The sequence below is a fragment of the Ursus arctos genome, unplaced genomic scaffold, assembly GCF_023065955.2.
Source record: "Ursus arctos isolate Adak ecotype North America unplaced genomic scaffold, UrsArc2.0 scaffold_26, whole genome shotgun sequence".
NCBI classification, from domain to species: Eukaryota; Metazoa; Chordata; class Mammalia; order Carnivora; family Ursidae; genus Ursus; species Ursus arctos.
Genome location: NW_026622941.1, coordinates 39,357,787 through 39,385,140, shown reverse-complemented (window position 1 = coordinate 39,385,140; position 27,354 = coordinate 39,357,787). Strand labels below are relative to the sequence as shown.

Below are 27,354 nucleotides of genomic sequence, written 5' to 3'. Positions count from 1 at the left end.
GGGAAGCCAGGCAGGCTGCCCTCTTCCCAGCTCTGGGGCAATGGCACTCATTCCAAAGTCAGACTCACCTATACTCTGGGAATTAACCCTCTTTCCCTTTCTGGCTATACCCTGTTTCAAACCCTTTAAGGGTTAAAGCCACTTCCACGTGATTTTCCCATCACCCAGGTAACCTGGGTTGCTGCTTTGTGCGAGAAAACATGGGAAATAAATAAAAGTCCCAAACAATTTTTCAGTATGTGCACCTAGCCATGCACCCCCCCTTCACCCCCACCCTCAACAGGGAAGCACAACCCGTGGGTAAAAGGTGCCCGGGGGAGGGGCTCTGCACATTCGCAGGTGCGGGGGAGGGGCTGCCCAGAGAGGGAGGGGAAGAGAGAGAAAGGGAAAGGGGCCAGTGGGGGGGGGGGGGGAAGCGCCCCTTCCTTCAGTCCCCCTTTTGGGCTCTGGGTGCAGCAGATTCGCGTTGGGTCGGTGCCCCAGAGGGTTGGGGGAGGAAGAAACAAGTGGCGTGTGGGGAAGCAGGCCGCACACACCTGGCGCCCGGTGGAATGAAATCTTAATTAATTATTAAACTGAGTTCCCGCGGGAGGGAGCGGGGCCGTGGCGGCTGGGCGGGAATGGCAGGGTGGGGGCTGGGGGAGGGAGGAAGGGAGGAGGAGTGAGGAGTGGGCGCTGGGCGAGGGTTCAGCCCCGGGGGACCCCGGCCGGAAGGAAGCCGACCCTCCGTGGTCCGGGCGGGGGCCAGTCGCCGAGAAACAGAGTGCGTTTGCAGGCGCGCCCGGGGACCCCTGGGTGAGGGTGGGCGGAGAACGCCGCAGGAGGCAGCAGGGGGGGTGGAGGGAAGGGGCAGCGGGCGGGACGGCCCCCTCCCTCGGGGTCTTGATCCCAGAACAGAAGCCGCTTGTTTTCCCAGGACTGGGGGAGGGAGCGGCGGGAGAGAGGAGGGGGCGCGCGGAGGGAGGGGCGCTGCTCGGGCTCCCCCACCCCTACCCGGCTCCTCGGAAGGGGAGTGGGCCCCTGCGCGGGGCTCGGGAGGCGGAGGGGGAGGGGGCGCCCAGACAATAGGAGCTTGTGCCTTTAAGGCGGGGAGTCCGGGAGCCGGCGGGGAGGGGACTTCTGGATCCGGGGTAGAGGGCGGCTGCGCTGGCCAGCAAGGAGGGGGCGCGGGCCGGGCGGACTGCGGACGGCTGGAGGGACGGCCGGGACGCGCGGGCACGGAGCACGACCGCGGGAGGGCCGGCCGGCGGGCCGGAGCCCGCGGGGGCGGCGGGGCGGGGGCCCGGGGGAGGCGCGGAGCCGGGCCGGCAGGTGAGCCCGCGCGGAGGAGCGGCGGGGGGAGCGGCGGCGCTGGGCGCTCGGGTCTCGGGGGGCGTGAAGACTCCCGCGCGGCTCCCGAGAGTTTTTTTGTTGTTGCGGGCACGGAAGCGTGCGATGGGGAGGCTCGATAGTGTTTGGAGGGGAGCCTGAGGCCGTTGGGGCTGGAGAGAGAAATCTGGGAGGAGATGGGGGGCTCAGGCTCCCACCCTTCACTGCCTTCCTCCATCCGAAGCGAGTGCCCAGCTTGCTGGGACCTGGGGGAAGGCTTGTACTGGGGGAGGGGTGGCGGAGGGTTTTGCAGCGGGGCTGTGGGGTGAGCCTACGAGTTTGGGGTAGAGTGTGATTGTGTTTAGGGGAGGGGGCAGGCCGGGCGGAGGAGGGATGCCCTCTGCCTGTAGGAGTTCCCTCCACTCCCCTAACCCCAGACCTTGGCAATGAAAAGGGTGGTGTCAGGGCCCGCTGCAGGGGGCCGGGGGGAGCAGACTTGATTCTCAGCAGGGCCTGACTGAAAACCTAGACGTGGAAGCAGGCGGCGGGGATTCTCTTCCCATACCCTCCCCTTACCACAACACCCCTGTGAGGTGGAAAAACCTTGTGTGGTGGTGGTGGTGGGGGCTGTGTGGTTGGGTGTGGAAGCGGGAGCCTTCTGCAGTCTTCGGGGAGACCGAGGATTGGGGAAGGGAGGAGAAGGCAGTCCTGGACCTCCAGACACAGGCCCTGGGGGAGGCTCCTCTACATCTGGAAAGGCCTGGAATTGAGGCCCACTTCCCAGCATGGTGGGCGGTGCTGGCACTGAAGAGCCCTGCCTGGGCAGCGCCTTCTACCATGAACTTTCTGAAGTCGTTTGAAATCCCCTGGAGCCTCCTTGTGCCAGGGAGGGCAGGGACAGACCGAGGTGGCCAGGAAGAGGGTTTGGGAGAAGCAGTGGGCAGAGCTATCCTTGGGGCTGGGCCTTGGCCTGCCTCAGACTCTGGGTCCAGGCTGGAGAATCAGGGTTGGGAGGGACTTGAGGTCTGGGAGGCACTGGGCCTCCAGCTGCCAAGCTGAATGGCTATGCCTGTGGTGCCTGGAGCAGCAGATCTGTGAGAGAGAGCAAGGGACCAGGACCCAGGGGAGGAGGAAGTCAGAGGCACAGGCTCAGGAGCCTGTCCCTAGAGAAGAGGGAGGTGGTCTGTGGTTTATAGTGATGGGCTGTTTCTGGACAGTGAGGGTTGGGGGACCATATAGGGAAGTTCTGTGGCTTTGAACAGTGCCCTCCCCTGTTCCTTGTCATACCAGCCTAGTCTGGAGTGCCAGGAGTGCTGGGAGCCTGGTGAGTTCCCCAAGGTGGGCAGTGCCTGGAGTGGATCCCCAGGTGGGATGGCTGCAGTTAGTTGGACCATTATACAGCTCTGAAGCTATCCCCCTGGGGGGTCAGAGTGTTCTGGGGACAGTGTCTGCCCCTTCCTCTGTGGGTATGAGCCAGATGCTAGGATGTGCTTCCAGGAGGCTGGGAACACAGCCAAAAGCAGGTCCTTTGGGAAGAGAGGTCTGGGCCATTTGGGGAGGGGGGGTGGGATGGTAAATACAGGACAGGGGACTGGCGAGTAGGAGGAGGCTGAATGAAGTAAAATGTCATGGTGGGGGTGGTGGGAAACCTGCTCGCTCTGGGCTCTGTCTCCAGCAGCTCTGAGGACTGACAACCGCGGACACAGGCACAGATAGAACCAGGTGTCTGGCTGGCTGGGGAGATGTGTGCTCTTGCTTATGACTTTTCTCTCTTTCCATTTCTTGGACAGGGGCAGACTTTTGGGTTCCAAGTGGTGTAGGGTGGGGGAGAAGAACTCACTTACCGAGTATGTACTGTGTGACAGATACTGTTGGAATCTTTCCTCACAACTGTTACTATTCCCATTTTACAGATGAAGAAACTGAGGCAGGGAGGCAGGCACATGTTCAAGGCTGTGCAGCTGGCACATAATCACTCTCAGGTTTGAAGCCTGGTTTTGCTCCAAAGATCATGCTTGTAATGAAGTATTTTGTGGTGACTTTTTCCAAATGCCAACCTGACCCAAAGTCTTGGATTTCTGATCTGTCCCTCCAGAGGGTGGTGGTGGTGTGAAGGGGTTGAAGGGATATGGGAGAGGGGATATCTGCTCTGTGGGGTATGGGAGAAGGGGCGCTGAGAGAGGTTGGCTGAGGGCGAACTAGGGGCGGTTTCCAGCCTGCAGAGAGGTCTCCAGTCTGCTTTGTCTTTTGTGGGCCTCTGGGTGTCTGCTTGAAGCGCCACTTGTCTGCCCCCCCCCAGGTGTCCCCTAGTGAGTACAAATGTCAAGGCTGCTGGCTCTCAAGTTTTAAGTACCGGGAGCCCCAGGGTGCCCTGTGGGCATGGAGGAGATGACAGTGCGCTCATCCTCACTTTCCCTTGAGCTGGGCTCAGCTCAGAGGAACGCTGAGGCTGTTGTCACGGAGCCCTCCCTGTCCTGGTTCAAGGCGCTACACCCTCCAGGAGACCTGAGATCTGGGGTGGGTTTGGTGGCCCCGGATCTCTGTAACTTGGGCCAGTCCTATAAAGCGGCTGTGCATCTTGTTTTCCTTTCCTTCTTTCCTTTCTTTTTTTGCCCCCTGTGAAATCTGTGCTCCAGGTGGCCCCAGAAGCAGCTGCACAGGGTTTTGGTGAAGATCAGACGGAATTCGGCATGTGAGAGAACCTCGGAAAGTTTAAATTAGCCCAGAGAAAGCATTGTCTACCCAGCCATTCGACGAACGTTTATTTAGACTCTGCTAGGTGTGGCAGAGACGGCAGTGAGCAGAACGGGCCCAAATCCCTGCGTTCGTGGGGCTGACATTCCAGGGAGGAGAGGCGATGAGCAAATAAGGAAAATATATAGAACGGCAGTTGCTGATAAGAGCTATGGGGGAAAATAAAGCATAAAGCTGGGAAGGGAGATAGGGAGCTCCAGGAAAGGGGGTTGCTATTTTAATAGAACGGTCAGGGAAAGACTCACTGATAAGGGGACATGTGAGCTGTGACCTGGAGGAGCTCTTGTAGCAGGCGGAGGACACGGGGAGCACCGCAGTCCCAGGCCGGCCTGTGCACCGTGTGTTGGGGAACAGCAAGGAGGCTCATAGGACTCGAGTGCAGGGAGGAAGAAGAGTCACAGGATTATCGCTATTTGTTTTTATTTCACATTAGCTGCTCAATGCCAATGCCCTTGAGCTTGCTTTCTTTTGTTTTTTTTTTTTTTAGATTTTATTTATTTATTTTAGAGAGACAGAGAGAGTGCTGTGGGGGGGGGTTGGGGGAGGAACAGAGTGGGAGGGAGAGGGTGAGGGAAAGGGAGAGAACCCCGAGCAGACTCTGCACTGAGGGTGGGGCTGACACGGGGCTCGATCTCACGACCCGGAGCCAAAACCAGCAGCCAGACAGTTAATCGACTGAACCACCCAGACGCCCCCCAGACGCCCCATCTTGAGCTTTCTTTTTGTCTTTTCAACCTATTTCTTAAGTCCTAACCATGAGCCGGGGTCAGTACTTGGTGCTAGGGATAAAGTGCTGAGCCAAATAGTGATAATCCCTACCCTCACAGAGTTTATAGTCAGAGGGGTGGGGACCCACATGGAACAAGGGGCAATGTCATTACAATTGTGATAAGTGCTATGGAGGAAACCTGCAGAGGGTAAACGGGACGAAGTGTAGTCTGGGTAAGGGAGCTGGGACATCTTCCCTGAGGAAGTTCCTTCTGAGCCGTGACCCGAGGAAGAAGTTGAATTTGGCCTGCTGAAGTGTGCATGGTGTGAGTGTGATGGGGAACGATGTGGAAAGAGATTCCCTTTTGTAGAGAGGTCACCGACTGGCAGCTCACAGGCTGAATTCATTCCACAGACGTGATTTATTTGGCTTGCAGTGTTGAAAAATGTGAATTACTTGCCAACATTTAAAAATCAGGGGCTGTCACATTAAAATGGACATTTTTTGTCAGCTTCTGTTAAAAATGAGAAGATGAGGCTCCGGCGGGAGGCGGGTGGCAGCTCTCCAGTAGTGCGGGGTGCTGTGTGCCCCTGCCGTGCTGGGGGGCACTCCGTAGTTCCCCCCACGTCTCCTGAGCACGGGGTGCTCTGCCCCTGGACACAGGCGCTTGAGTTTGTCACCACCCACAGATCAGTGCTTTTTAGGGAAGAGGTGAATGTTTAAGTTGTGCTGCTTGGGGGTCAGGCAGGTCTGGGTTCGAATGTCGGTTCTTACACCTCTGTGGCTACGTGATCCAGGGCCAGTTACCTCCCTCCCTGTCTCCCGTTTCCCGGCCTGTTGAAGGGGGACACCATCATCTTCCTCGGGGATTCTGTGAGTGCTGTGCCGACCGAGGGGCTTAGCTTGGCCATGGAAGTACTCAGGTTATGGTAGCTGCCGGTGGTGGAAGGGCGTGACGGTGGCGTTAATACCAGCTCGTTCCTCTCTCTCAGCAGCATGTCATGGTTTAGTGGCCTCCTGGTCCCCAAAGTGGATGAACGGAAAACAGCCTGGGGTGAGCGCAATGGGCAGAAGCGTCCACGCCGTGGGACTCGGCCCGGGGGCTTCTGCACGCCTCGCTACATGAGCTGCCTCCGGGATGCGCAGCCCCCCAGTCCCACCCCTGCAGCTCCGCCTCGGTGCCCCTGGCAGGATGAGGCCTTCATCCGGAGGGGCGGCCCGGGCAAGGGCACGGAGCTGGGCCTGCGGGCGGTGGCCCTGGGCTTTGAGGACGTGGAGGCGGCAGCCGGGGCGGCTGAGGCGGCCCCCGACGCGACACCCGGGGGCCGGCGATCGTGCTGGCGCCGCCTGGCCCAGGTGTTCCAGTCGAAGCAGTTCCGCTCGGCCAAGCTGGAGCGCCTGTACCAGCGGTACTTCTTTCAGATGAACCAGAGCAGCCTGACGCTGCTGATGGCCGTGCTGGTGCTGCTCACGGCCGTGCTGCTGGCCTTTCACGCGGCGCCCGCCCGCCCCCGGCCTGCCTACGTGGCCCTGCTGGCCTGTGCCGCCGCCCTCTTCGTGGCGCTCATGGTGGTGTGTAACCGGCACAGCTTCCGCCAGGACTCCATGTGGGTGGTGAGCTACGTGGTGCTGGGCATCCTGGCGGCCGTGCAGGTGGGGGGTGCCCTGGCTGCCGACCCCCGCAGCCCCTCCTCGGGCCTCTGGTGCCCTGTGTTTTTCGTCTACATCGCCTACACGCTCCTGCCCATCCGCATGCGGGCGGCTGTCTTCAGCGGCCTGGGCCTCTCCACCCTGCATTTGATCTTGGCCTGGCAGCTCAACCGCGGCGACGCCTTCCTCTGGAAGCAGGTGGGTAGTTAGGGAGGTGGGCCTTGGGGCACCAGGCCGGGAATGAGAAGGGGTCTGGCGATGGGGGGGGGGGTGGGTCGGGGGTGGATACTGGAGACAGTGCTGTGTCCAAGGGGAGGGGCAGATGACGGGAGGCCAAGTGTCAGGGGTCGGCTCCATCCAGGGTCTGGAGTGGAGGGCACTGCTGAGGAGAGGGGGCCCCCCGACCCAAGCCTGCGCTCTGCAGGCCACCGTCTGCCGCTCTTCCACCTGAGGCCCTTGCAATAGCCCATAGGTGTGAGGGAGCACTGGAGGTGGGAGCGTGATGTTTAGCCCCGGGGCCCGGGCAGGGCCGAGAGGGCAGCACTGGCTACGTCCGGCCTTGGCATCTCTGGCCCCAAGATGATACCTGAGACTCAGGCGCCAGCGCCATCCCTGAAAAGCAGCTCCAGGTGGTGATCTGGAAGGATCGAGCAGGGTTTGGATGGAGTTAGCCAGGGAGGAGTTGCTTCTCTCCGGACCAAGGCCATCTCTAGAGGACAGGGAGGGTAACGAGTGGGATCTGTTTTCTCCGGGCCTGGGCATGGTTTGAGTGGAGTTGGACTGTAGAAGAGGGGCGTCAGGGTCGGATCTCCTCCCCCCGTCCTCCCGCTGAGCACCAGGGCTCAGGCAGCTCTGCCTTGAGGTTCTCTGCCCATGCCAGCTACTGTATCCGGGTTCTGAGTGGTGTGTGGGGTGGGGCTTGACAGCACGATGGTGAGAAATCAAGGCTTGGCTGCGGGCAGACCTGCTGGTCCAATGGGCTGAGTTCTTCTCCGTGAGATCTTAGACAACGAACCTCACTTCTCCCAGCCTTGATTTCCCAGTCTGTAAAACTGGGATAAAAATAGTATCTACCTCACGATGTTGCTGTTAGGGCCCCACCCTCGACCAGAGTGGAGTAGAACCTGGCAGGGCAGGGTTCTCACCTGGGGGCAGGGAGGTGTGGGAGTGCTGTAGGGGATGGTACCCAGGGAAGGGCCTTCCCAGAAGTCCCTTTGAGAGAGACAAGAGCGTGTGGAGTCTGTCGTCTTGGGTCATCCCTCTAAGCAGGGAGCAGAGACCAGGACATCTTGCCTAGAAGATCCTTCAGGGCATAGCCCCAAACCAACACACCTCATGATCCCTCTCTTGGCACCCTGATTTTGAGGGTGCTGTCCTCTCTCTTGCTCAAGTTTTGAGGGAGTCCGCCTCTGCCTTGCCTAGGGCTTGTGGCCTGTAGCCCACCCTAGCCCCACCCACTAAGAGGAAGTTGCCTGGGGCTCCCAGGGTGAGAAGCTGGGTGCTCTGGCATGATGCCCTTCTCCGCCCAGCTTGTGCTCCGGAACAGAATGTACCTTTTTAAAAGTAACTTTATAGCCCATTTGTTTGTGGAGCACGCACCCACAGGGCAGTCAGACCTCTTAAAGGGCCAGGGTCTTTCTGCCTCTGCTAGCCCCCCACTTCTCACCAGGTAACTATGGCACTGGGCTTTGGAGTTGGATTACCCTCCTGGGGAAGGAGGAGCTTGGAGGTGGTGCCTCCCTTCACCCCTCCACCTTCTCTCTGGCTGGCCAGGGGTGGGTGGGTGTCTCTTCTCTGCTCTTAGCTGGCATGGTGCCCAGAACCAGGCCCAGGGCCTGACTGGGGAGGCGCAGCCCCACGGAGGCCAGGACTGTGCCAGCCTCCTGCCTCCCCAGGGGTACCCAGCTGCAGCCTGACCCAGTAGGTCTCAGCAGGCATGTTCTTAGAGTGAGTGGGGAAAGTCACCCCCGCCCCTGTGCCCGTCCTCAGAGCCAGGGTTGCCCATACCGCTTCTCTGAAGTGAGAAGGATTGATTCCCTGTATTCAGTTGGGCTGTGTGTATCTGGATAGTGTGGGGCTGTGGCCTCCTTTCTAGGCTCCTCGGGCAGCCCCTTTCCAGATCCAGCCCTGCTCACACTCCTGGGAAGGAGCCTTCGTTTTCCTCTGACCCACTCATTCAGACGCACTGAGCAGTTTCACCCGGTGACCCCGGCCCAGCCTGGAGTCTCCTAGAGTGTCCTGGAATCCCTTTTTTCTCACAGTTGGATAGGGGTCTGCGTACAGATCTATTTCAGTCCCCGTCCCCCTTCCCCTTCCCTCCCCCATGACTCACTTTTTCCTCTTGGGCTCCTGGGGCCAGGAAGGGAAGTTGCCTGGTTAACCCCCCTCCCCTTCTCCCCCCACTGGGGGCTATTCTTAGAAACCCCTAGGGGAGATAGTGTGCCCCCCTCTTCACCCCTGCTGCTAGGCGGGGGGCCTTGTGAGCTGGACTGGGAAGGGAGGCTAGCAGGCCAGTCCTAGAGGGTCAAAGTGAGAAAGGGCTCAGGGGTTTGCTGAACCTACCCCTCCATTTTACCTAAGAAAAATGAAACCAAGGTCCCAGAGATTAAGTTTGCAGGACTAGTTCTGGTTCTGGGCAAAGCCCAGAATTCCTGGCTTCCACTTGGTGCTCTTTCCCTCCCTTCTCCCCAAACCAGAGCCCTGCCCCAGCCAACTCTGGGGTGGAGCCACAAGTGCCAGGTTAACCCCTGAATTTCCAGAAACACTGAGGCCAGTTTTCCTTAGACTTGCTCTCTGGTGAGTACTCCCGATGCTGAGGAGGGCTGACCATCCTGAGATCAGGGTCCTAGGGCAAGGGGCCTGGCTGTGGCAAGAACTGGGGGTGCCGGGGCATGGTGGCAACCCTTCCCAGGTGGAAGGGAAGGTCCCACGTTAGTAGAATTGAAGACTCCCAAGCCTGGGCTCTGAGGCTGGGCCTCAAGAGCTCGGGTGAGTGGAGTGCGTAGAAATCTTGGAAATCTGGAACGTACCGTTCAGTAGGGTTTGGACACAGGCTTTGGAGTCTGACTATCCTGGATTCAAGTCACACACCAGCCACTATTAGCTGTGTGATCTTGGGCAAGTTCCTGAGCTTCTCTGTGCTGGAGTGCCTCACCTTTAGAGTGAGATACTGTTATCTGTCTGGTAGAGTTAGGAGAAATTTGTTAGTTACTGTGTAGACGCAGCTATAGAAGTCAGGAATGTTAACTAGGGGGCCGTCAACAAATTAGCTCCGATAATAATAATAATAGTAACTGTTATATCCAGCGGTGTCAGAGCAGGGAGGGACCTTAGAAATCTTACTGTCCCTCTCCAGGTTCTAGATGAACATGCAGGCCCCAGAGAGATGAGAGGACTTGTCCTGGGCATTCCTAGGGGGATAGAGAGCACAAGTCCCCTGGGTGTTGTCCTGTGAGGAGAACCACGTGCAGAAGGAGCAGCATTCGCTTTTTGTTTGGGCTGATTGTGGGGCAGGGAATCGTCGCGTGCTGGGTGCAGGCCCCGGGGCCCATCTTACCCTGGGTGGTGCTTCTGCTGCCCGGGAGTTGTGACAAAGTCCCGTTTCTAGCTGTGGGGTGATCCAGGCAGGGGGCCGGGGTCCTGTGGGGGAAGGGGGAGATGGCTTACAGGGGTTGGGACAGCTTGGGGACAGACAGGGCCCGGGATCCACAGAGCCTAGCAGGTCGCCCCTGTGCGTCGTGGGGGTGGGGGCGTCCACCGTCTGCCTCTGCCACCCTCCTGCAGCTGGGTGCCAACGTGCTGCTGTTCCTCTGCACCAACGTCATCGGCATCTGCACGCACTACCCGGCGGAGGTGTCTCAGCGCCAGGCCTTTCAGGAGACCCGCGGTTACATCCAGGCCCGGCTGCACCTGCAGCATGAGAATCGGCAGCAGGTGGGGCTGCTCTCCCTGTCCGAGGCCGGCCCGCTCCTCACCCCCACAGAACCCGCAGACTGGGTCCGCCGCCCCATACCACTCCATGGACTGAGTGTGGCTGGCCCGCTCGATTGTGCGTCACGCAGGCCCTGGGACACTGGGGTTCCTGTCCTGCCTGAGGGTGGGAGAGAGCAGATGGGGGCACAAGTGAGGGGTTGCATGGGGTGCTCAGAGGGGGCTGGGACGTGTATCTGCTGTAGGTTCTCATGGGGGAGGTCCAGAAGGGAAGCTCAGGTCTCCAGAGGCTTCTGGGAGGGCTCTGGGGTGGTGGAGGCATCAGGAGGCATTACAGTGTGAGGCCGAGAAGATAGCGGTGCCCTGTCGCAACCACTGGTCTAGGAACGGCTGCTGCTGTCCGTGTTGCCCCAGCATGTTGCCATGGAGATGAAAGAAGATATCAACACAAAGAAAGAAGACATGATGTTCCACAAGATCTATATCCAGAAGCATGACAATGTCAGGTAGGGTGGGGGTGGGAGGGTACCGGCAGGGACGGCGGACCTGGGAGTCTTTGAGGGCCATGTGGTCCTTCCATCTTCTGCCATCGTCCACAGCATCCTGTTTGCAGACATCGAAGGCTTCACCAGCCTGGCATCCCAGTGCACCGCGCAGGAGCTGGTCATGACCCTGAACGAGCTCTTTGCCCGGTTTGACAAGCTGGCTGCGGTGAGGGGCCTGGGGCTGGGGGTGGGGCGAGCATAGCCTTACTGGGGGCGGCCTGGCTCAGTGGGGACAGATGGTGACTCAGGGAGGGTGCTGGGCAGGCAAGAGAGTGAGCGCGACTCTCCCCAACTCTCCCCTTTAGGAAAATCACTGCCTGAGAATCAAGATCTTAGGGGACTGTTACTACTGTGTGTCGGGGCTGCCGGAGGCCCGGGCAGACCATGCCCACTGCTGTGTGGAGATGGGGGTGGACATGATCGAGGCCATCTCGTAAGCAGTGCCCCCCTAGGCTTCCTGGAACCGAGGGTGCCCCGGCCCACTCCTACCGTTTGATGCGTCCTCAGGATTGTTTCTCGGTTGTGGCCATTTCTCTGTCTTGGAGATCCATCAGTGGGGAGGGGAATGGATCTTTCTTCAGCCTGTGCAGCTTAGGCCCCCGCCAGAGGGCAGGGTAGGGGAGCCAGCGTGAGGGGGTTTGGGCCGGTGTGAGTGCTAGCTGAGCAGGCCTGAGGGGAGAACAGCGACCCCTCCCTTTCTGGCTCAGTGCTGCACCTGCTGAACAGGGTTCTTTTTGTCCCTGAGAGCCATGCAGCCGCTTGCCCACGTCCAGCCGTCCAGCCGAAGGCTGTGCTCCTGTGTCCCCCGTCTGGGTCTGTGCTGGTCTGTTCGGCTCCGAGGGGAGTGAAGGGCCCGAGCTCTGGGCCGGGAGTGGCGAGGACCGGGCCAGGAGCTGAGCCCGAGCCGCCTCCCCCCAGGCTGGTGCGTGAGGTGACGGGCGTGAACGTGAACATGCGCGTGGGCATCCACAGCGGCCGCGTGCACTGTGGCGTCCTTGGTCTGCGGAAATGGCAGTTCGACGTGTGGTCCAACGACGTGACGCTGGCCAACCACATGGAGGCGGGGGGCCGGGCCGGGTGAGTGTGGGGTCGGGTGGTGGGGGGCGGAGCGAGGCGGGCGAGCCCTGGTCTCACCCTCCTGTTTGCTCACAGCCGCATCCACATCACCCGGGCCACGCTGCAGTACCTGAACGGCGACTACGAGGTGGAGCCGGGCCGCGGCGGCGAGCGCAACGCCTACCTCAAGGAGCAGCACATCGAGACCTTCCTCATCCTGGGGGCCAGCCAGAAACGGGTCAGGCCGGGGGCGGGGCAGGCAGGCAGGGAGGAGGGCAGATGTGGGGAGCGGACAGACCTCTTCTCGGGCCCCTGTTCTGATCCTGCACCCGGCCGCCTGCACAGAAAGAGGAGAAGGCCATGCTGGCCAAGCTGCAGCGGACGCGGGCCAACTCCATGGAAGGGCTGATGCCGCGCTGGGTGCCCGACCGCGCCTTCTCCCGGACCAAGGACTCCAAGGCTTTCCGCCAGATGGTGAGGGGCCCACGGTGTTAGGACCCGAGGCCTTTTCCTGACACTCTGTGCCCCCCTTCCCTCTTCTGCCTTCCTTGCTGTGGCTCATACACCTCCACGTATGACTTCTGGTACTGGGGACAGGAGGGATGACTTCATGCCAGGGGTCCCAAGCGCCCCCCAAGCACGCGCGGGATCCCTCAGCACACTGTTGGGGATGGGGAAGGACTGATGGAGGCGAAGGTGGTCTGCCCTTCACCTCACTTGCACACTTTGTCCCTTTCTCCAGGGCATTGATGATTCCAGCAAAGACAAGTAAGTCAGGTTATAAAGGAGGGAGGAGGAGGAGGGGAGAAGGCGCTTGCACCCTGGGACAGGGTTGCAGGGAGCCGAGACTCCCTCTTTCCTGGACCTTAGGTGTGTCCTGTGGAAGCAGGGGCCACACACCCGCTCACTCCGTTTTGGGGTGCTGCCCATGCCCTTCCCTTCTCATTGCCTCGCACGTGGCAGTGCTCATGCCCCCGGTGAAGCCATGTCCCCTGCCCTCAGCCGGGGTGCCCAAGATGCCCTGAACCCCGAGGATGAAGTAGATGAGTTCCTGGGCCGTGCCATCGATGCCCGCAGCATCGATCAGCTACGGAAGGACCACGTGCGCCGCTTCCTGCTCACCTTCCAGAGAGAAGATCTTGAAAAGAAGGTTTGGGGGATTGGAGGGCAGAGGGCCGAGGGCCGAGAGAAGAGGGGAGGTCCAGGCAGGGAAGGCTGAGCGCAACTGAGGGAACCGGAGAGGTTATTTTGGGAATGGGGGGTGGGCGACCACAGGGCACAGGGGGGATTTCTATCAACTGGGCCACTGCTTCCCCTCCTTGAGGCCCCTGGTGGGGCCATGCCTCCCCAGGGCAGAGCGCAGCGCCCAGCTCAGCCTCCTCTCCCTCAGTACTCGCGGAAGGCGGACCCCCGCTTCGGAGCCTACGTGGCCTGTGCGCTGTTGGTCTTCTGCTTCATCTGCTTTATCCAGCTCCTCGTCTTCCCACAGTGAGAGCCCTGCCCCTCCTCGCTCTGCTTCTCTTCCCTCCACCACCTCCCCGAACCTTCCTCGACACCCGTGCAAGCTCACGGTCCCTGGAGCCTGCCCCCTGCCCGTCTGGGGAGTGGGACGAGGGCGCCCAGATGTTCCAGAGTAACGTTTTCCCGGCCCTCTTGTGCCCCAGCTCCACCCTGATGCTTGGGACCTATGCCGGTATCTTCCTGCTGTTGCTGACCGCCGTGCTGACCTGTGCCGTGTCCTCCTGTGGCTCCGTATGTCGGGCGTTCTTCCAGGGCCGGTCGGGGAGGGCTGGCTGCGCTGGGGTGGTGAGGAGCCACGCGGGGATGGGGAGGAGAAGGCCAGGCCTCCGCCCTGGGCCCCATCCTTGGTTGGTCTTACCCCTTGGTTGACACGGTCTCTAACCCTCGGTCTCTTGCCTGTCTGCAGCTCTTCCCCAAGGCCCTGCGACGCCTTTCCCGCAGCATTGTCCGCTCTCGGGCGCACAGCACCGTGGTTGGCATCTTTTCAGTCTTGCTTGTGTTCACCTCTGCCATCGCCAACATGGTAAAGGTCCAGTGGGGATTCTCCTGCCCTTCGTCTGTGCCGAGCACTGCTCTGGGTCCTGGGGGTGGGCAGAGGAAGAAGACCCATTTCCTGCCCTCTGAGAGCTCGTTATCCCAACGGAGGGGATGAGGTTAACTCCATCCCCCTTTCTCCTTGAATTCTGTACCTCCTGTCACCCCTCAGTGAGAACTTTGACCTCCAGGGTGTAAGGCGCTGGGGCATGGCTCTGGTAACCACTCCCCTCTGTGCTTACCCTGATACGTCTCCCCCAACTGTTGCAGTTCACCTGTAACCACACCCCCATACGGACCTGCGCAGCCCGGATGCTGAATGTGACGCCCGCGGACATCACAGCCTGCCACCTGCAGCAGCTCAATTACTCCCTGGGCCTGGATGCTCCGCTGTGTGAGGGCACCGCACCCACTTGCAGCTTCCCCGAGGTGTCCAAGCCGTGCTCAGGCGGGATGGGGGGTGGTCCCGATTAGCACTGGTTACTGAGTCCTCTGGGTCAGGCCTGGCGACGGGCACTGCGGGCCCAGGTCTCACCAGGGGGCCCAGGTCTCACCAGAGTCCCTGCTGGAGGAGCAGCCAGGGGCCCCTGCATGGTGTGGGGCGGGGTGCAGAGGCTGAAGGAGCTTCGGGTTTGAGGTCGTGGAGGGGAGTGCAGGGCTCTTCCTGCATGGGGTTGGGGTGCCTGGCTTCTGCCTCCACCCGACGCCGCCGCTGCCATCGCCCCGCAGTACTTCGTTGGGAACATGCTGCTGAGTCTCCTGGCCAGCTCTGTCTTCCTGCACATCAGCAGCATCGGGAAGTTGGCCGTGATCTTTGTCCTGGGGCTCGTCTATTTGGTGCTGCTTCTGCTGGGCCCCCCAGCCACCATCTTTGACAACTATGACCTGCTGCTTGGTGTCCATGGCTTGTGAGTTTATCCTCAGCCCTTTAATCCCCTAGGAGCTTCCTGACCCTGCTGGCCACTGTGAGTCTCTCTGGTGCCCAGGCCTCTTGTGCCCTTGGAAAGCTACCTACCACTCACCCCTCATCTGTGGGGGAGAAGGAGGCAGTGGAGGAGCTCCCAGCATATGACTCCTCCATCACCCCAAGGAAACCCCAGTCCTGGGAAGTCCCTGTATCTTTAGGCCAGACGTTTAAAAAAATTCCCTGTCTCGTTTGCATGGTTCCTTCATACGCATTCTCTTAACCACCTGTAGGTCACACAGCTGCTTGGTGGCAGCGCCCTGGCTAGGAACCAAAACTTCTGACTCCTGCGTAGGGGCTTGGCCTGGGATACCACACTGGCTTTTCTCTGCAAACCCCACCCCTTGTGATATGGGGCCATAGCTTGATGTGGTAGGAAAAGCCTCTGGAGTCATTTGGGTTTGAATCCCGCTCTGCTGCTCATTAGCTGTGTGACCTTGGACAGGTGAGTTAATGTCTCTGAGCCTCAGTTTCCTCGTCTGTGAAATGGCAATGGCGCCTGTGTCATAGGTGATTGGAAAGACTGTGGTACCTAACATTTGTCGAAGCCTTACTGCACGCCAAGTGCCAGGCCAGGCCTTTTGCGCATGTTATTTAGATCTCGTCCCTCTTTTACTGATGAGGAAACAGGCCTAGACTTAAGCAACTTGTTCTGGGTCACAGGACAGGTAAGTAGGGGAGCTAGCAGTGGAACCTTCTCTTAACGTCTGCTCTTAACGAGTTCATGTAAGCAAAAGCCCTGGCCCTTGCTGATTTTGTGCTATGTGCTCGGTAAATGCAGTTTCTGTCTCCCCTTCCCTCTGCTCCCACCCAGCAACCCAAGAAGAACCGATGACTTTGTTTCTTGTATCTTCCTGCCAGGGCTTCTTCCAATGAGACTTTCGACGGGCTGGACTGGTGAGTGAGGGCTCTGGGGCGGGGAAGGGTAGGGCTGCCACATGCCTCTGTCAGACGCTGAGCTTGCCTCTGCTTACCCTCAGCCCAGCTGCAGGGAGGGTGGCGCTCAAATACATGACCCCCGTGATTCTGCTGGTGTTTGCACTGGCGTTGTATCTGCACGCCCAGCAGGTGGAGTCAACTGCGCGCCTGGACTTCCTCTGGAAACTGCAGGTGACCGGGTGGGCTTCTGGGGGAGGGGGAGGATCTTGGCCACAGAACCTGGGCCAAGCCAGAAACAGACCTGGTTAGCCGGCCAAGGCTCGGGCCGCCCAAGCTCACTCTGGCTCCAAGCCTTCTCTGCGCCCATCCCCTAACCCCTGCCTCCTCCTGTCCCTGCCCCTTTCACCCTTCTGCCTGGTCTTTAGGTCTCACCCGTCCATGCCTTTCTTCTTCCCCGTGATTCCCTCTGATGCCCGTCTCCAGGCCTTGGCCGCCATACCACCCCTTGTGAAGGTTGGGCAATGGGTGATGGGTGTGGTATCCACAGGCAACAGGGGAGAAGGAGGAGATGGAGGAACTCCAGGCCTACAACCGAAGACTGCTGCATAACATTCTGCCCAAGGACGTGGCTGCCCACTTCCTGGCCCGGGAGCGCCGGAATGACGAGCTCTACTATCAGTCGTGTGAGTGTGTGGCCGTCATGTTTGCCTCCATTGCCAACTTTTCTGAGTTCTATGTGGAGCTGGAGGCCAACAACGAGGGCGTCGAGTGTCTGCGGTTGCTCAACGAGATCATCGCTGACTTCGACGAGGTACTTGTCTGGTTGGCTGCTGCTGGCAGGGTGGCTGGGGGGACTAGGGCAGCGGGGAGAACTTTGTTGGGAAGGCCAGGATGGGATGGGTAGCTGGATTGGGAGGAGGAAGGGAGGTTTGCTGGGACCCAGAGATGTCGGGGTAGGAGTAGGGTAGGTAGAGCAGAGACAAGGACAAGGACCCACCAAGGTGTCTCGAGGCAGCAAGGAGGTCGGCCTCAGTGGGGCAGGGTCATCACTGCTGGGGAGCAAAGGCCATGAGGATCTGTGGAGAGGACAGGATAGGTACCAGGTGAACGTTACCGACTAAGGCGGCAGTAATCTATGGACAGAACCCCCTGAGCCCAAGGAAGCAAGACGGGCCCCTGAATAGAGAAAATGGAAGCAAGCATGAGGAAGTATCCTGAATTAGCCAGGTCGGGATGGGCCATTTGCTCTTTCGGATCCGAGTCACTTCTTCACTCTGGCACTCAGTTTCCCAAAAAGTGATGGTTAGAATAACTGATGGCTAAAGTCCCTTCCGTGGTTCTGGATTCCGTGAGGGAGCTTTTGAAGTTGAGCTGAAGCTGTATGCTTAAGTCCTGGCCTGGGGTTCTGATAACGGGCTGGAGAGGGAGGCCTGTTTTCCTGGCTTCTCAGTCCCGCCTTGAGAACACCAGCTGGAAGGCGGGGGCTCACTCGCTCAAAAGAGGGGAGCTGTTGAAACAGGGAAGGGGGAAGAGGCCGAGGCATGGCAAGAGTGAGCATCAGGCAGGGCGCGTGCGTTTGACTTCGCCGCCTTGACAGTCCGGTCCCCCCGTGCTGTCCAGATCATCAGCGAGGAGCGGTTCCGGCAGCTGGAGAAGATCAAAACGATTGGTAGCACCTACATGGCTGCCTCGGGGCTGAACGCCAGCACCTATGATCAGGCCGGCCGCTCCCACATCACTGCCCTGGCCGACTATGCCATGCGGCTCATGGAGCAGATGAAACACATCAATGAGCACTCCTTCAACAATTTCCAGATGAAGATTGGTGAGATGGTCTGGTTGCCTGGCAGCTTTTCCCAGGGCTGTTTCTGGGTGAGGCTGAGGAAGCAGGCTAGGGATGGCATCACAGATTCCCCATCGGGAATCCTTTGGGATGTCCTTTTCTCCCATCTCCTATCTCGCCTCATATTTAGAACAGAGATCATTTATTGAGGGCCTACTGTGTGCTAGGCGCTGTCCTAGACATTTTAATCTTCGCTTTACCGCTCCCTCTTACAGATAGAGACTGACTCTCTGATGAAATAACTTGGCCGAGGTCAGACAGCTAGTAGGTGGCTGCACTGGGCTTCGAAACCAGGTTGATTTAAGCTCCAGTACCTGTGTCCTTCTCTCTCCCCGTCTGATAAGAGGCACTTGCTCACAGATGAGCTGGGAGCTGGTGGGCGGGAGGAGTGGTAGCGGCGTGGGTTCTAGATCCAAACTCTGGTTTGGATCCTGGCTGTTCTGCTCACTGGCCTATTTAGCACACCTCCCAGCTCCTCTGCTGAGGCCGTTTGTAAAATGGGGACGATACCCGCCTTTTAGGGCTGTCGAGGGGATGAAATAATGGAATGTGAAATGCTGACCAGAGGGCTTGGCGCGGAGCGAGCATTCAGTGGATTTAGCTACTGTTAGGGCAACGGCTGTCTTAACGCAGGGGAGCGCCTTGGGACATGCTCGGATCTGCCATTGCCTACAACCAGGACACTTGTCCCTTTGTCACTTTCTTCTCTGGGTCCTTCTAAAGGTGCCAGGAGGTGGGATGACTCTCTGGGCTGACCCTGGAATGTCCATTAGTCTCAGTTTTTTGCTGCTGTCCCCATTGCAGGGCTGAACATGGGCCCAGTCGTGGCAGGCGTCATTGGGGCTCGGAAGCCGCAGTATGACATCTGGGGGAACACAGTGAATGTCTCTAGCCGTATGGACAGCACAGGGGTCCCTGACCGAATCCAGGTGAGGGGGATGTGAGCAGAGGCTGGGAAGAGTATGGGTCCAGAGGGCTTCTGCAGGGGTCTCTCTGAGGTCACTAGGACAGGGGTAGGGTGGCAGTGTTCTGTGGTTTGGGGAGTGGGGATTGGGGGGGTGGCTAGCATGATTAGAGAACCCCTGGGCCCCTGCAAATGCAGCAGGAAGGATCCCAGGCTAAATGGGTTCCCTTCCCATCCCCCAGGTGACCACGGACTTGTACCAGGTTCTAGCTGCCAAAGGCTACCAGCTGGAGTGTCGAGGGGTGGTCAAGGTGAAGGGCAAGGGGGAGATGACCACCTACTTCCTCAATGGGGGCCCCCCCAGTTAGCAGGGCCCAGCTACAAATTCAGCTGTCAGGACCAAGGTGGGCATCTAAGTGGACTCTGTGCTCGCTGGTTGGAGCTGTGGCGGGGCCACCAAGCCTCCAGACCCTGCTGACCACAAAAGGGAACACCCCAGCAGGCTGTGCTTGGACCACGCTCGTCTGCCCTCAGGCTGGTGAACAAGGGACGCCAAGAGGATTATGCAAGTGACTCTTACTTTTCTAATTGGGATAGGGCTGTTGCCTCTTTCTTCCAGCCTTCAGGAGCAGGGGAGGCAGCAGAGGCAGCAGGAGCCCTCCTGTCTGAGGGATTAAAGTGGCAGCTTGCCATGCCTACCCTTTCCCTGTCTGTCTGGGCAACAGACTCAGGGCTGGGCCCTTCCTTTCCCTCTTTTTCCTGGGAATATTTTGTACAAAGACTGGGGCAGGCATGAGGAGTGCCTCTTCCACGCTTGCCTCTGCTATGCCTGCATCCCCAGCCTGGCTTTGGGTACTCCACCCCAGTCAGGTCTCCCTCCTAGGCACAGGGCCCAGGAGGGAGATGCTCTGGGGACCCAGCCCTGTCCGTATTTCAGGGGAATGTTTCCATTTGCCAAATCCTAGTCCCATGATCTGTCCCCAAAGGGGAACAAAGGGACTTTTGACAGCTCAGATTTAGCCCCAGTTCCTGCACAACTCCAGGGAAAGGGGCATCTGGCCTCATTGGTACTGTGAAAATGCCCAGCCAGAGAGCAAGCGTGTGTGTGGGGATGTCAGAAGATCAGGAGTTGAAAGTTCACCAGCAGGTGCCAAAGAGAGCAGGCCGGCCAGGGAGCGGGGTGGTACCAGACTCTTGATCTGAGGGCCCCACTGGGGTCATGGTCAGGTAACTCTGTCCCCGTGCTCTCTTGCTGTCTGCTGGCAAGGGGGCACAGAGCATCTCTACCCCTTCTGTTGCCAAAAAGAAAAGGGTCAGGGCACGGAGGAGGATGACCCTGATCTCAAACCCGTCCTCCCAAGTCTTTGGCCCTGGGGAGGGCCTGTGTGTCTGTGTAATGTGTGTGCATGTCGGCCTCTGTGTGTGTATCTGTTTCCCAGGTCTGTGTGTGTCCTTGTGCTCCTCCTCAGCTCTCTACCCGGGGTTGCCTCGCTCCTGTGGGGCCCTGTCTTCTGGGAGTAAGGCAGCGTTTCTGATTTCGAGAGATGGAGAGAGATGCCTAGGTTGCACAGGAGTGGCAGGGGGTGTGGTAGCAAGAGGAAGGTGGCCCTGGGGAGAGCAGTCCTTTTTGTGCCAAATCCCTAAGTGCCATTTGGGGGCCGCGCGTGCAGCATGACTGTCTCCCTGCCTGGGGCAGGGACCCAGGCGCCTGCTGGAACCTCGATGCTCCATGCGCTTGAACTGTCTGGGGTTTGGTGGGCAGAGGCTCAGGAGATTCCTGGGTTCCCCAGCTGGTGGTATACTTTGGGACTGAGGTAGCATGGGATCTCTCTGAGGACCCAGATACTGGTACTAGGAGATGGGGCAAGGGAACCTGAAACTTGGCGTTCGGCAGCCTTCAGTCTCAGTCTAGCGTGTTCCTGGCTCCCCAGTCCCCGTGAAGCCTGCAAGGGCTAGGAGGAGGGTTGGAAGGTTGGACTCTAGATTCCCTTCCTATCTCTGCCTTCCTTTTACTCCTTTCCCTACAGCCTCCTTGCCTCAGGCCTGAAGTAGTTGGTGCCTTGGTTTCTCTGTCTGTACCTATTTAAGCCAGAGGCATTAGCCTGAATTTTGCTTGAAGATCATTTGGTCTTGGAGGTGATTAGAGAGACAGAGGAGAGAGGGTCCCAGAGTTGCTGGGTTTGGGGAATGGAAAGGGTACTTGGTACTCTTGCCCTTTCCGACTCAAGCGCCTTGCAGAGGCCTGCTTTCTGGCTCATATTGCCTCCCTTGGGGATCTTCATGCATCAACCAAATGGGCCGTCAGGCACTTCATTAGCCATGGCAGGAGGAGGGGAAAAGACTAGTTGGTCCGGACAGAAAATCAACTTCCTTTCCCCAGCCATGTCCCTGGATAGGAAGGGACTGCTTGGAGCCCTGGGGTGGGGGTGAGGGTGTAAGGAGACCAGAGAGAGAAGACCTCAGTCTTTGGTGACTTGTCTTTGCTTCTTGCCAAGTGGGAGGAGCCTGTTCACACCGTGACTCCTCATACCATAGTGCCAACCATGCCCTTCTCCTGGGCTGCCATCGCCCCCTTTCTCACCAGGTGATGGGGGAGTCAGTGGATGGGAGGCCCATGGACTTTGGTTTTATAATGTAACCACTGTTGGGGGGGGGGGAGAGGGTGGTGTATCATGTATTTCAGTGAAATATTTAATATATTTAAATATCAATAAAATCAAATTCTTTGTAAAATTCCTAGCTTTCTGAAGGTGTTCTGGGCCCTGGGTTGGGTCAGAAATGGCAGAGCTGGGTACAGGAGGCAGCCTCCTGCCAGAGGGCTCTGTGAGCCTCTTTCCCCTGTGGTTAGAGGGCTTCCTCCAGTTTTATCGCTGCCAAAGTGAAGCTGAAGTCTTCAGAGAGCATGACTACTCTAGGCCCTTCAGCATCGTGAGGACCAGTGTGTGTCTTCCCAGACTTGTTACTCTGACACCTGCCATTCATGAGGTCAAGACACCCTTGGTGGTCTTTTCTGTACCCTGGCCCCTCCCAAACCAAACACCAAATTCTGACCCCCATACATCTGATCTCACAGGAATTCAGGCATTGGAATAATTTCCCTCCGCCCCGCTTCCAGTGCACACAAGTGACTTCTAGTCCAATCTGTTTACTCTGCTTTTGTGCCCTTCCTCCCATTAGTCAGTGGAACCAGGACACCTTCTCCCGCTTTCTCTTTCTTTGCCCTGCTTCCGCAGTCCATCTTGCCCTTCTGCAAACATCCTGCTCAATACAGACTGAAGTTTCTGTCACAAAGAACAGAGTGATCCATGAACCTGGAAAAGAGAGGGAGGGTCTCAGATTTGGCCAGGCCCAGGCCAGGCTGGTGTATGTGTGGTGGTGTCCTTAAACATCTCCCAAGACTGCCTCAGGGCAGAAGGGGCAGGGGCAGTAATGAGGAAGTATGGCTACTGCCAATGAATGGTGGTTGGAGGGTGGGAGGCGGGAGGCAGCAGTGAAGGGGGCGGAAGCCTCCCTGGACTCCCTAGGAAAGCGATAGACACTTGTCTTGAGCTTGCCCCAGAAGTCATAGCCATGAGGCGAAACACAAAGGTACAAACAACTCTAACTCCTTTGAATGCCAGATTCTGGGGCTATCCCTGGTAAGACCCAAACTTTGCCTTCTATTCCCTGAGAAGAGATGAAACAGTCTCTAAGGGTTTAAGGGAAGGGAGGGTGTACTTCTCTTAGTCTCCTCAGCCCCACCCATCCCAGCCTAACCTGGTCATTGGGCTTTTGATGAGGCAGTGGCGGGGGCTTCGGATCCATGGCATGGTTTCCTCTGGGCGCACTCCTGGATCGTGGGACCGCCAGAAGCTGAAGTTCTGAGCATCAGTCAAGGGGACTCTGAAGACCTGATTGGGGACTGAATGGTTGGGGAAGGGCAGGTTGTCCAGTATCTTCAAGTTCTTTCTCCCTTTTGTGCCTCAAGGCAGCACAAGCCCAACCTAGCAACTGGGCCTGACCAGGTGCTGAGAAGTCCTGGGAATCTGGCCACCACACCCAGCTTCACTTCCAGATCCCGGCCTCTCACACCCTTCATGGTCAGTTGAATCCGTCTTGGTTCTTCCTGCTACTACTAAGCCCATCTCCAAGAGTGCTTTCCCGAAGTGCTAAGATGGTGGAGAACAGCTGGTCAACCCACTTGGGAAATGTGCAAGATGGGTCTACTCTACTGGCTTCCTGTACCCCCACCCCCCAGGCTTAATCGTCCTCTTTACTTTCCCCCTTCTCTGAAAAAATTCCTTCCTTTGCTCATTCCAGGGAATTCTCTGAAACTAAGCAATGATACCACCTTGCATTTAGATACTGCTGGTAGGTTCATTTATCAAGTGCCTATCCTGTTCTAAATGTATCAGGTGTTCGTAAGATTTTGAAATAGTATCAATCAGACTTACCTAGTCTTTTTTTGCGTGTGTTTTTATTCTTGATGTGGATAAATCTAACTATACCATTGTATAAAATTCGTATATTCTTTAAACTTAGAATTATAGCCTAAAATCTGTAATATACCATTGAGTAGATGGTTCATTTTTGACTTAGTTTCCCTATTGATTGGTTATAAGCTCTTAAAAAGAATTTGCTATTAGGTGCAACTCTTAGACACTCCATCCCTATGTCTTTTTACATTTCTGAAAGCATCTTAGTTTTTAAATTAAACTTTAATTTTGAGTAATTTTGGATTCACACATAGTTGTAAGAAATGATACACATAGATCCTGTGTACGTACGCTTTACCCGATTTCCCCTAATAGGGTCAGGGAGTTGCCCCCCTTTTAAAAATATTTATTTATTTGACAGAGCACAAGTAGGGGGAGCAGCAGGCAGAAGGAGAGGGAGAAGCAGGCTTCCCGCTGAGTGGGGAGCCCGATGCAGGGGTCGATCCCAGGACCCCGGGATCGTGACCTGAGCTGAAGGCAGACGCTTAACGAACTGAGCCACCCAGGCGCCTCAGGAGTTGCCCTTTTATAGCCGTGTCCTCCTAGCCCCTATTGGTGTTCTTCATTTCTATAATTTTGTCATTTTATGAATGTTCTACAAATGGCATCATACAGTATGCGATCTTTTGGGAACTGGCTTTCTTTGCATAGCAGAACTCCCCGAAGATTCCTAGAAGTTCTCGCATGTATCAGTTGTTTGTCCTAGATGCTTTTTTAAATGTACGTTTTCTTAGGGTGCCTCCGTGGCTCAGTTGGTTGGGCGTCTGCCGTCAGCTCAGGTTATGATCCTGGAGACCCAGGATCGAGCCCCACGTCAGGCTCCCTGCTTGCTGGGGAGTCTGCTTCTCCCTCTGACCCTCCTCCTTCCTCTTGTGCTCGCTCGCTCTCTCTCAAATAAATAAAATCTTAAAAAAAATAAATGTGCATTTTCTCTAACTTTCACAGCAATGCTAGAGTATGATTCCCATTTTCAGATGGTTCAGAGAGGTTAAGTGTTTAAAGGAACTTGCCCAAGGTCACACAATTTGTTTGGAGTTTAAACTCCATTCAAATTCCAAAGCCAGTGTTTGGTCTACCACTCCTCACAGGCACAGCACATAATATGCAAAGTACTATCCTAAATTGCCTCATTTTGTTGTGATCCTCACAACAATTCTGTAAGATTGGCAGAGCAGGCATTTTCTTTTCTTTTTCTTAATGAATGAGAAAGCAGATTAATAGAAGATATGTGGCTACTCAAAGTAAGACACTTAAAAGAGGCAGAACTATGACTAATATGGAGCTTCCACTTCCAAGTCTGATTCAATTTTTGTTTTATCTTGCTCACTCCACCATTCAAGTCTACTTTCACCCTCCTTTTCTCAAGTCTCTCTTCTTGGCTGTTTTTTTCCCCCTGCCCTACCATGCCCCATCACAGCCCAACCACTCTTTACAAACTCAGGCATATCTATTCTGCCCCTAGCATGGTGCCCACTCCAAGATACTTTCATGTCTTTATTTTTTTTTTTAAGATTTTATTTATTTGAGAGAGATAGAGAGTACGAGCGTGTGAGCCCACTAGAGTGCACGAGGTGGTTGGGGGGCAGAGGGAGAGGGAGAAGCAGGCTTCCCCCTGAGCAGGGAGCCAGACCGGGGCTGGATCCCAGAAGCCCCACATCATGACCTGAGCCAAAGGCAGAAGCTTAACTGACTGAGCCACCCAGGCTCGATACTTACATGTCTTTAACAACACCTTCTTTACAGCTTCGTGGTACCGTGTGTGGCTATTCTGGTGCACGGAATAATTCCCATCTTCTGAGATAATAGGGGGAAGCCTAGTGGGTGCCAGTTCCTTCTGGTCTGAAACAAGAGCAGACTTGTTATGAGTATTAGCAAATGGGGCTCTTTGATTTTCTGAGTCTCTAGTCTCCATGCCAACCAGGCACACGGCAGGGATCTCTCCTAGCTGCTCAAATCTGATCTTAGGATCTCAGATGTCAAATTACAATGCCTGTGTCAGGAGGGAGAGAGGGAGGGAAGACCCAGTGATCATGAGACCTCCCTCACCATTCTCTTGCTCCTCTCTGACTCTTGGGTTTTGAGAGGCCTCCTACTGGAATCAGGATATTGACAGATACTTAGGGTTAGTGCAGGTGAAAAAGGTCCTTTATCTGGATGGACACTCATTTCCTGGAACTGGCATATTTGCAGAACTTTAATTGGTCTAATAGGAGAATTTATGTTTGAGCTAAGTCTTGGAGGATACGGAGGAGTGAGTCCATGGGACGTAGTGGTATCAGGAAGAGCATTTCAGGCAGGAGGATAGCAAGTGTGCAGAAGATAGGAGCATTAGAGAGGTTTCAGCTTGCTATTGATTTGGAGCCTGATTAGTGTGAAGTAAAGTGGAGAGGGGCAGGGAAGGGGCTGGAAAAGTAGTTTGAGTAGGGTAAGGTAAGGTAGGGTAGAGTAAGGAAGTGTAGACCTAGCAGCATTATTATTATTTTCTTCTCCTCCTCCTCCTCCTCCTCCTCCTTCTTCTTCCTTCTTCTTCCTTCTTCCTCCTCTTCCTCCTTTCTTCCTTCTTCCTTCTTCCTCCTCTTCCTCCTTTCTTCCTTCTTCTCCTGCCCCTCCTCCTCCACCTCCTCCTCCTCCTCCTTCTTCAAGATTTTATTTATTTGAGAGAGACAGAATGAATGGGGGGAGGAGCAGAGGGAGAGGAAGAAGCAGACTCCCCACTGAGTAGGGAGCCCAATGCAGGGCTTGATCCCAGAACCCTGGGATCATGACCTGAGCCGAAGGCAAATGCTTAACTAACTGAGCCACCCAGGCGCCCCTAGACCTAGCATTCTCATGGGGATTTGGGGATCCCCTCCAAAGCAAAACTGGAATCTCACTCTGGAGGCTGAAAAGACCAGAGCTTCCTTACTCAGGTCTGAATGTTTGTGTTCCCCCTAAATTCATATGTTGAAAACTCAATTCCCAAGGTGATAGTATTTGGAGGTGGGGCATTTAGGGGGTGATTAAGTCATGAGGGTAGAGCCCTTATGAATGGAATTAGTGCCCTTATAAAAGAGGCCTCAGAGAGCTCCCTCTCCCCTTCTACCCCATGAGGGCACAATGAGAAGACTACAACTTGAAAGAGGCCCTCACTGGACCACACTGGCTCACCGATGTCAGCCTTCCAGCCTCCAGAACTGTGAGAAGTAAATTTCTGTTGTTTCTAAGCTACCCAGTCTATGGCATTCTGGACTAAGATGCCAGGCTTTCTTGCAGCTAGGGCATGGGCAGAGTTTTGGCTAGGCCAAACACACCTGCTTCAGATTTGGAATCCAAAGAGGGAGGTTGCAAAGAAGCAAGGGCTATGTAGAGTCTTTTTCTACTAATGGGAAGTTGCGCAGTGAAGCTGCATTTTCTTTCTAGCAGCACATTCAGAGCCCAGGGTCCTTGGGGTCCTGCCACAGTACTGAACACAGCAGCGTCTATGCCCAACCAGGTCTGCAGCATGATTCTGGTTATTGTCCACCAAACTTGCCTCTCTGTTCCGTTTACAGCTTTTATGTACTTCCCAATACTCTTTTTTTAAAAAACGACTTTATTGTAAAATTGACATACAAGTAGTTGTACGTATGTAATATGTACGACTTAATGAGTTTGTAGGTAAGTATACACCTGTGAAACCATTCACCACAATCTAGGTCATAAACATCCGTCCCCTCCAAAAATTTCCTCCCACCCTCTTTATTGTTCTTATTTATTTTGTGATAAGAACATATGCTCTTAGGAAAATTTTAAGTATATAATACAGTATTAACTACAGGTTCCATGAGGTATAGTAGATCGCTAGGATTACTCATCTTACATAACTGAGACTTTGTACCCTTTGACTACTGCCCTCCATTTCTTCCTCCCCGAACCTCTGGCAACCACCATTCTATTCTCTGCTTCTACAAGTTTGATTACTTTAGATTCTTCATATCAATGGTGATATAGTATTTGTCTTTCCTTGTCTGGCTTATCTCACCTAGCATGTCTTCCGGGTTCATCATGTTGTTGCAAATGGCAGGACTCCCTAATTTTAAGGCTGAATAATATTCTGGTGTGTGTGTGTGTGTGTGTGTGTGTGTGTGTGTGTGTGTATACCATATTTATCCATTTGTGCAATGATAGACATTTATGCTGCTTCCATGTCTTGGCTACTGTGAATAATGCTGCAATGAACATGGAAGTGCAGATTTCTCTTTGAGATCATAATTTCAATTCCTTTGGATTTGAAAATAGGATTTACTTTGACTTTTTTGAGGAC

General features: G+C 56.2%; 2 protein-coding genes across 7 annotated transcripts in view; one reads left to right on the top strand and one right to left on the bottom strand.

The window, feature by feature from the left end:
- The first annotated feature begins 686 nt into the window (after positions 1–686).
- On the top strand, positions 687–21,330 carry ADCY6 (adenylate cyclase 6). Of its 5 annotated transcripts, none has more exons than XM_057318764.1 (22): positions 687–763; positions 5,767–6,619; positions 10,205–10,354; positions 10,736–10,857; positions 10,951–11,062; positions 11,202–11,329; positions 11,815–11,973; positions 12,049–12,190; positions 12,298–12,426; positions 12,695–12,720; positions 12,955–13,102; positions 13,343–13,440; positions 13,617–13,704; positions 13,880–13,996; positions 14,278–14,436; positions 14,737–14,915; positions 15,833–15,868; positions 15,952–16,081; positions 16,398–16,661; positions 17,471–17,675; positions 18,498–18,622; positions 18,840–21,330. In XM_057318764.1, the coding sequence occupies exons 2-22, from the start codon at positions 5,768–5,770 to the stop codon at positions 18,963–18,965; spliced, it is 3,495 nt and encodes a 1,164-aa protein (XP_057174747.1). In that variant the 5' UTR covers positions 687–763; position 5,767; the 3' UTR covers positions 18,966–21,330. The 5 variants fall into 5 exon arrangements, with proteins under 5 accessions (XP_057174747.1, XP_026357773.2, XP_026357776.2 ...); XM_026501988.4 differs by lacking the exon at positions 687–763 and adding an exon at positions 1,242–1,311 and having other exon boundaries at positions 5,764–6,619; XM_026501991.4 differs by lacking the exon at positions 687–763 and adding an exon at positions 1,252–1,311.
- Positions 21,331–21,339: 9 nt separating this feature from the next.
- Positions 21,340–27,354, bottom strand: part of SPMIP11 (sperm microtubule inner protein 11) — a 35,132-nt gene continuing 29,117 nt past the window's right edge. For both annotated transcript variants that reach the window (XM_026501993.4, XM_026501994.4), the window contains exons 2-4: positions 24,789–24,911; positions 22,354–22,498; positions 21,340–21,908 (exon numbers count right to left, since the gene is read on the bottom strand). In XM_026501993.4, coding sequence (XP_026357778.1) covers positions 21,860–21,908; positions 22,354–22,498; positions 24,789–24,911 — 317 coding nt within the window. In that variant the 3' untranslated portion in view covers positions 21,340–21,859. The remainder of the gene's footprint in view (positions 21,909–22,353; positions 22,499–24,788; positions 24,912–27,354) is intronic.

Excerpts from the sequence above, each read along its gene's own strand:
- ADCY6 (XM_057318764.1), top strand. The coding sequence starts at position 5,768 with ATGTCATGGTTTAGTGGCCTCCTGGTCCCCAAAGTGGATGAACGGAAA. Across the intron at positions 12,191-12,297 it reads TGGGGGCCAGCCAGAAACGG|AAAGAGGAGAAGGCCATGCT; the intron begins GTCAGGCCGGGG and ends CCGCCTGCACAG. Across the intron at positions 16,082-16,397 it reads ACTTCCTCTGGAAACTGCAG|GCAACAGGGGAGAAGGAGGA; the intron begins GTGACCGGGTGG and ends TGGTATCCACAG.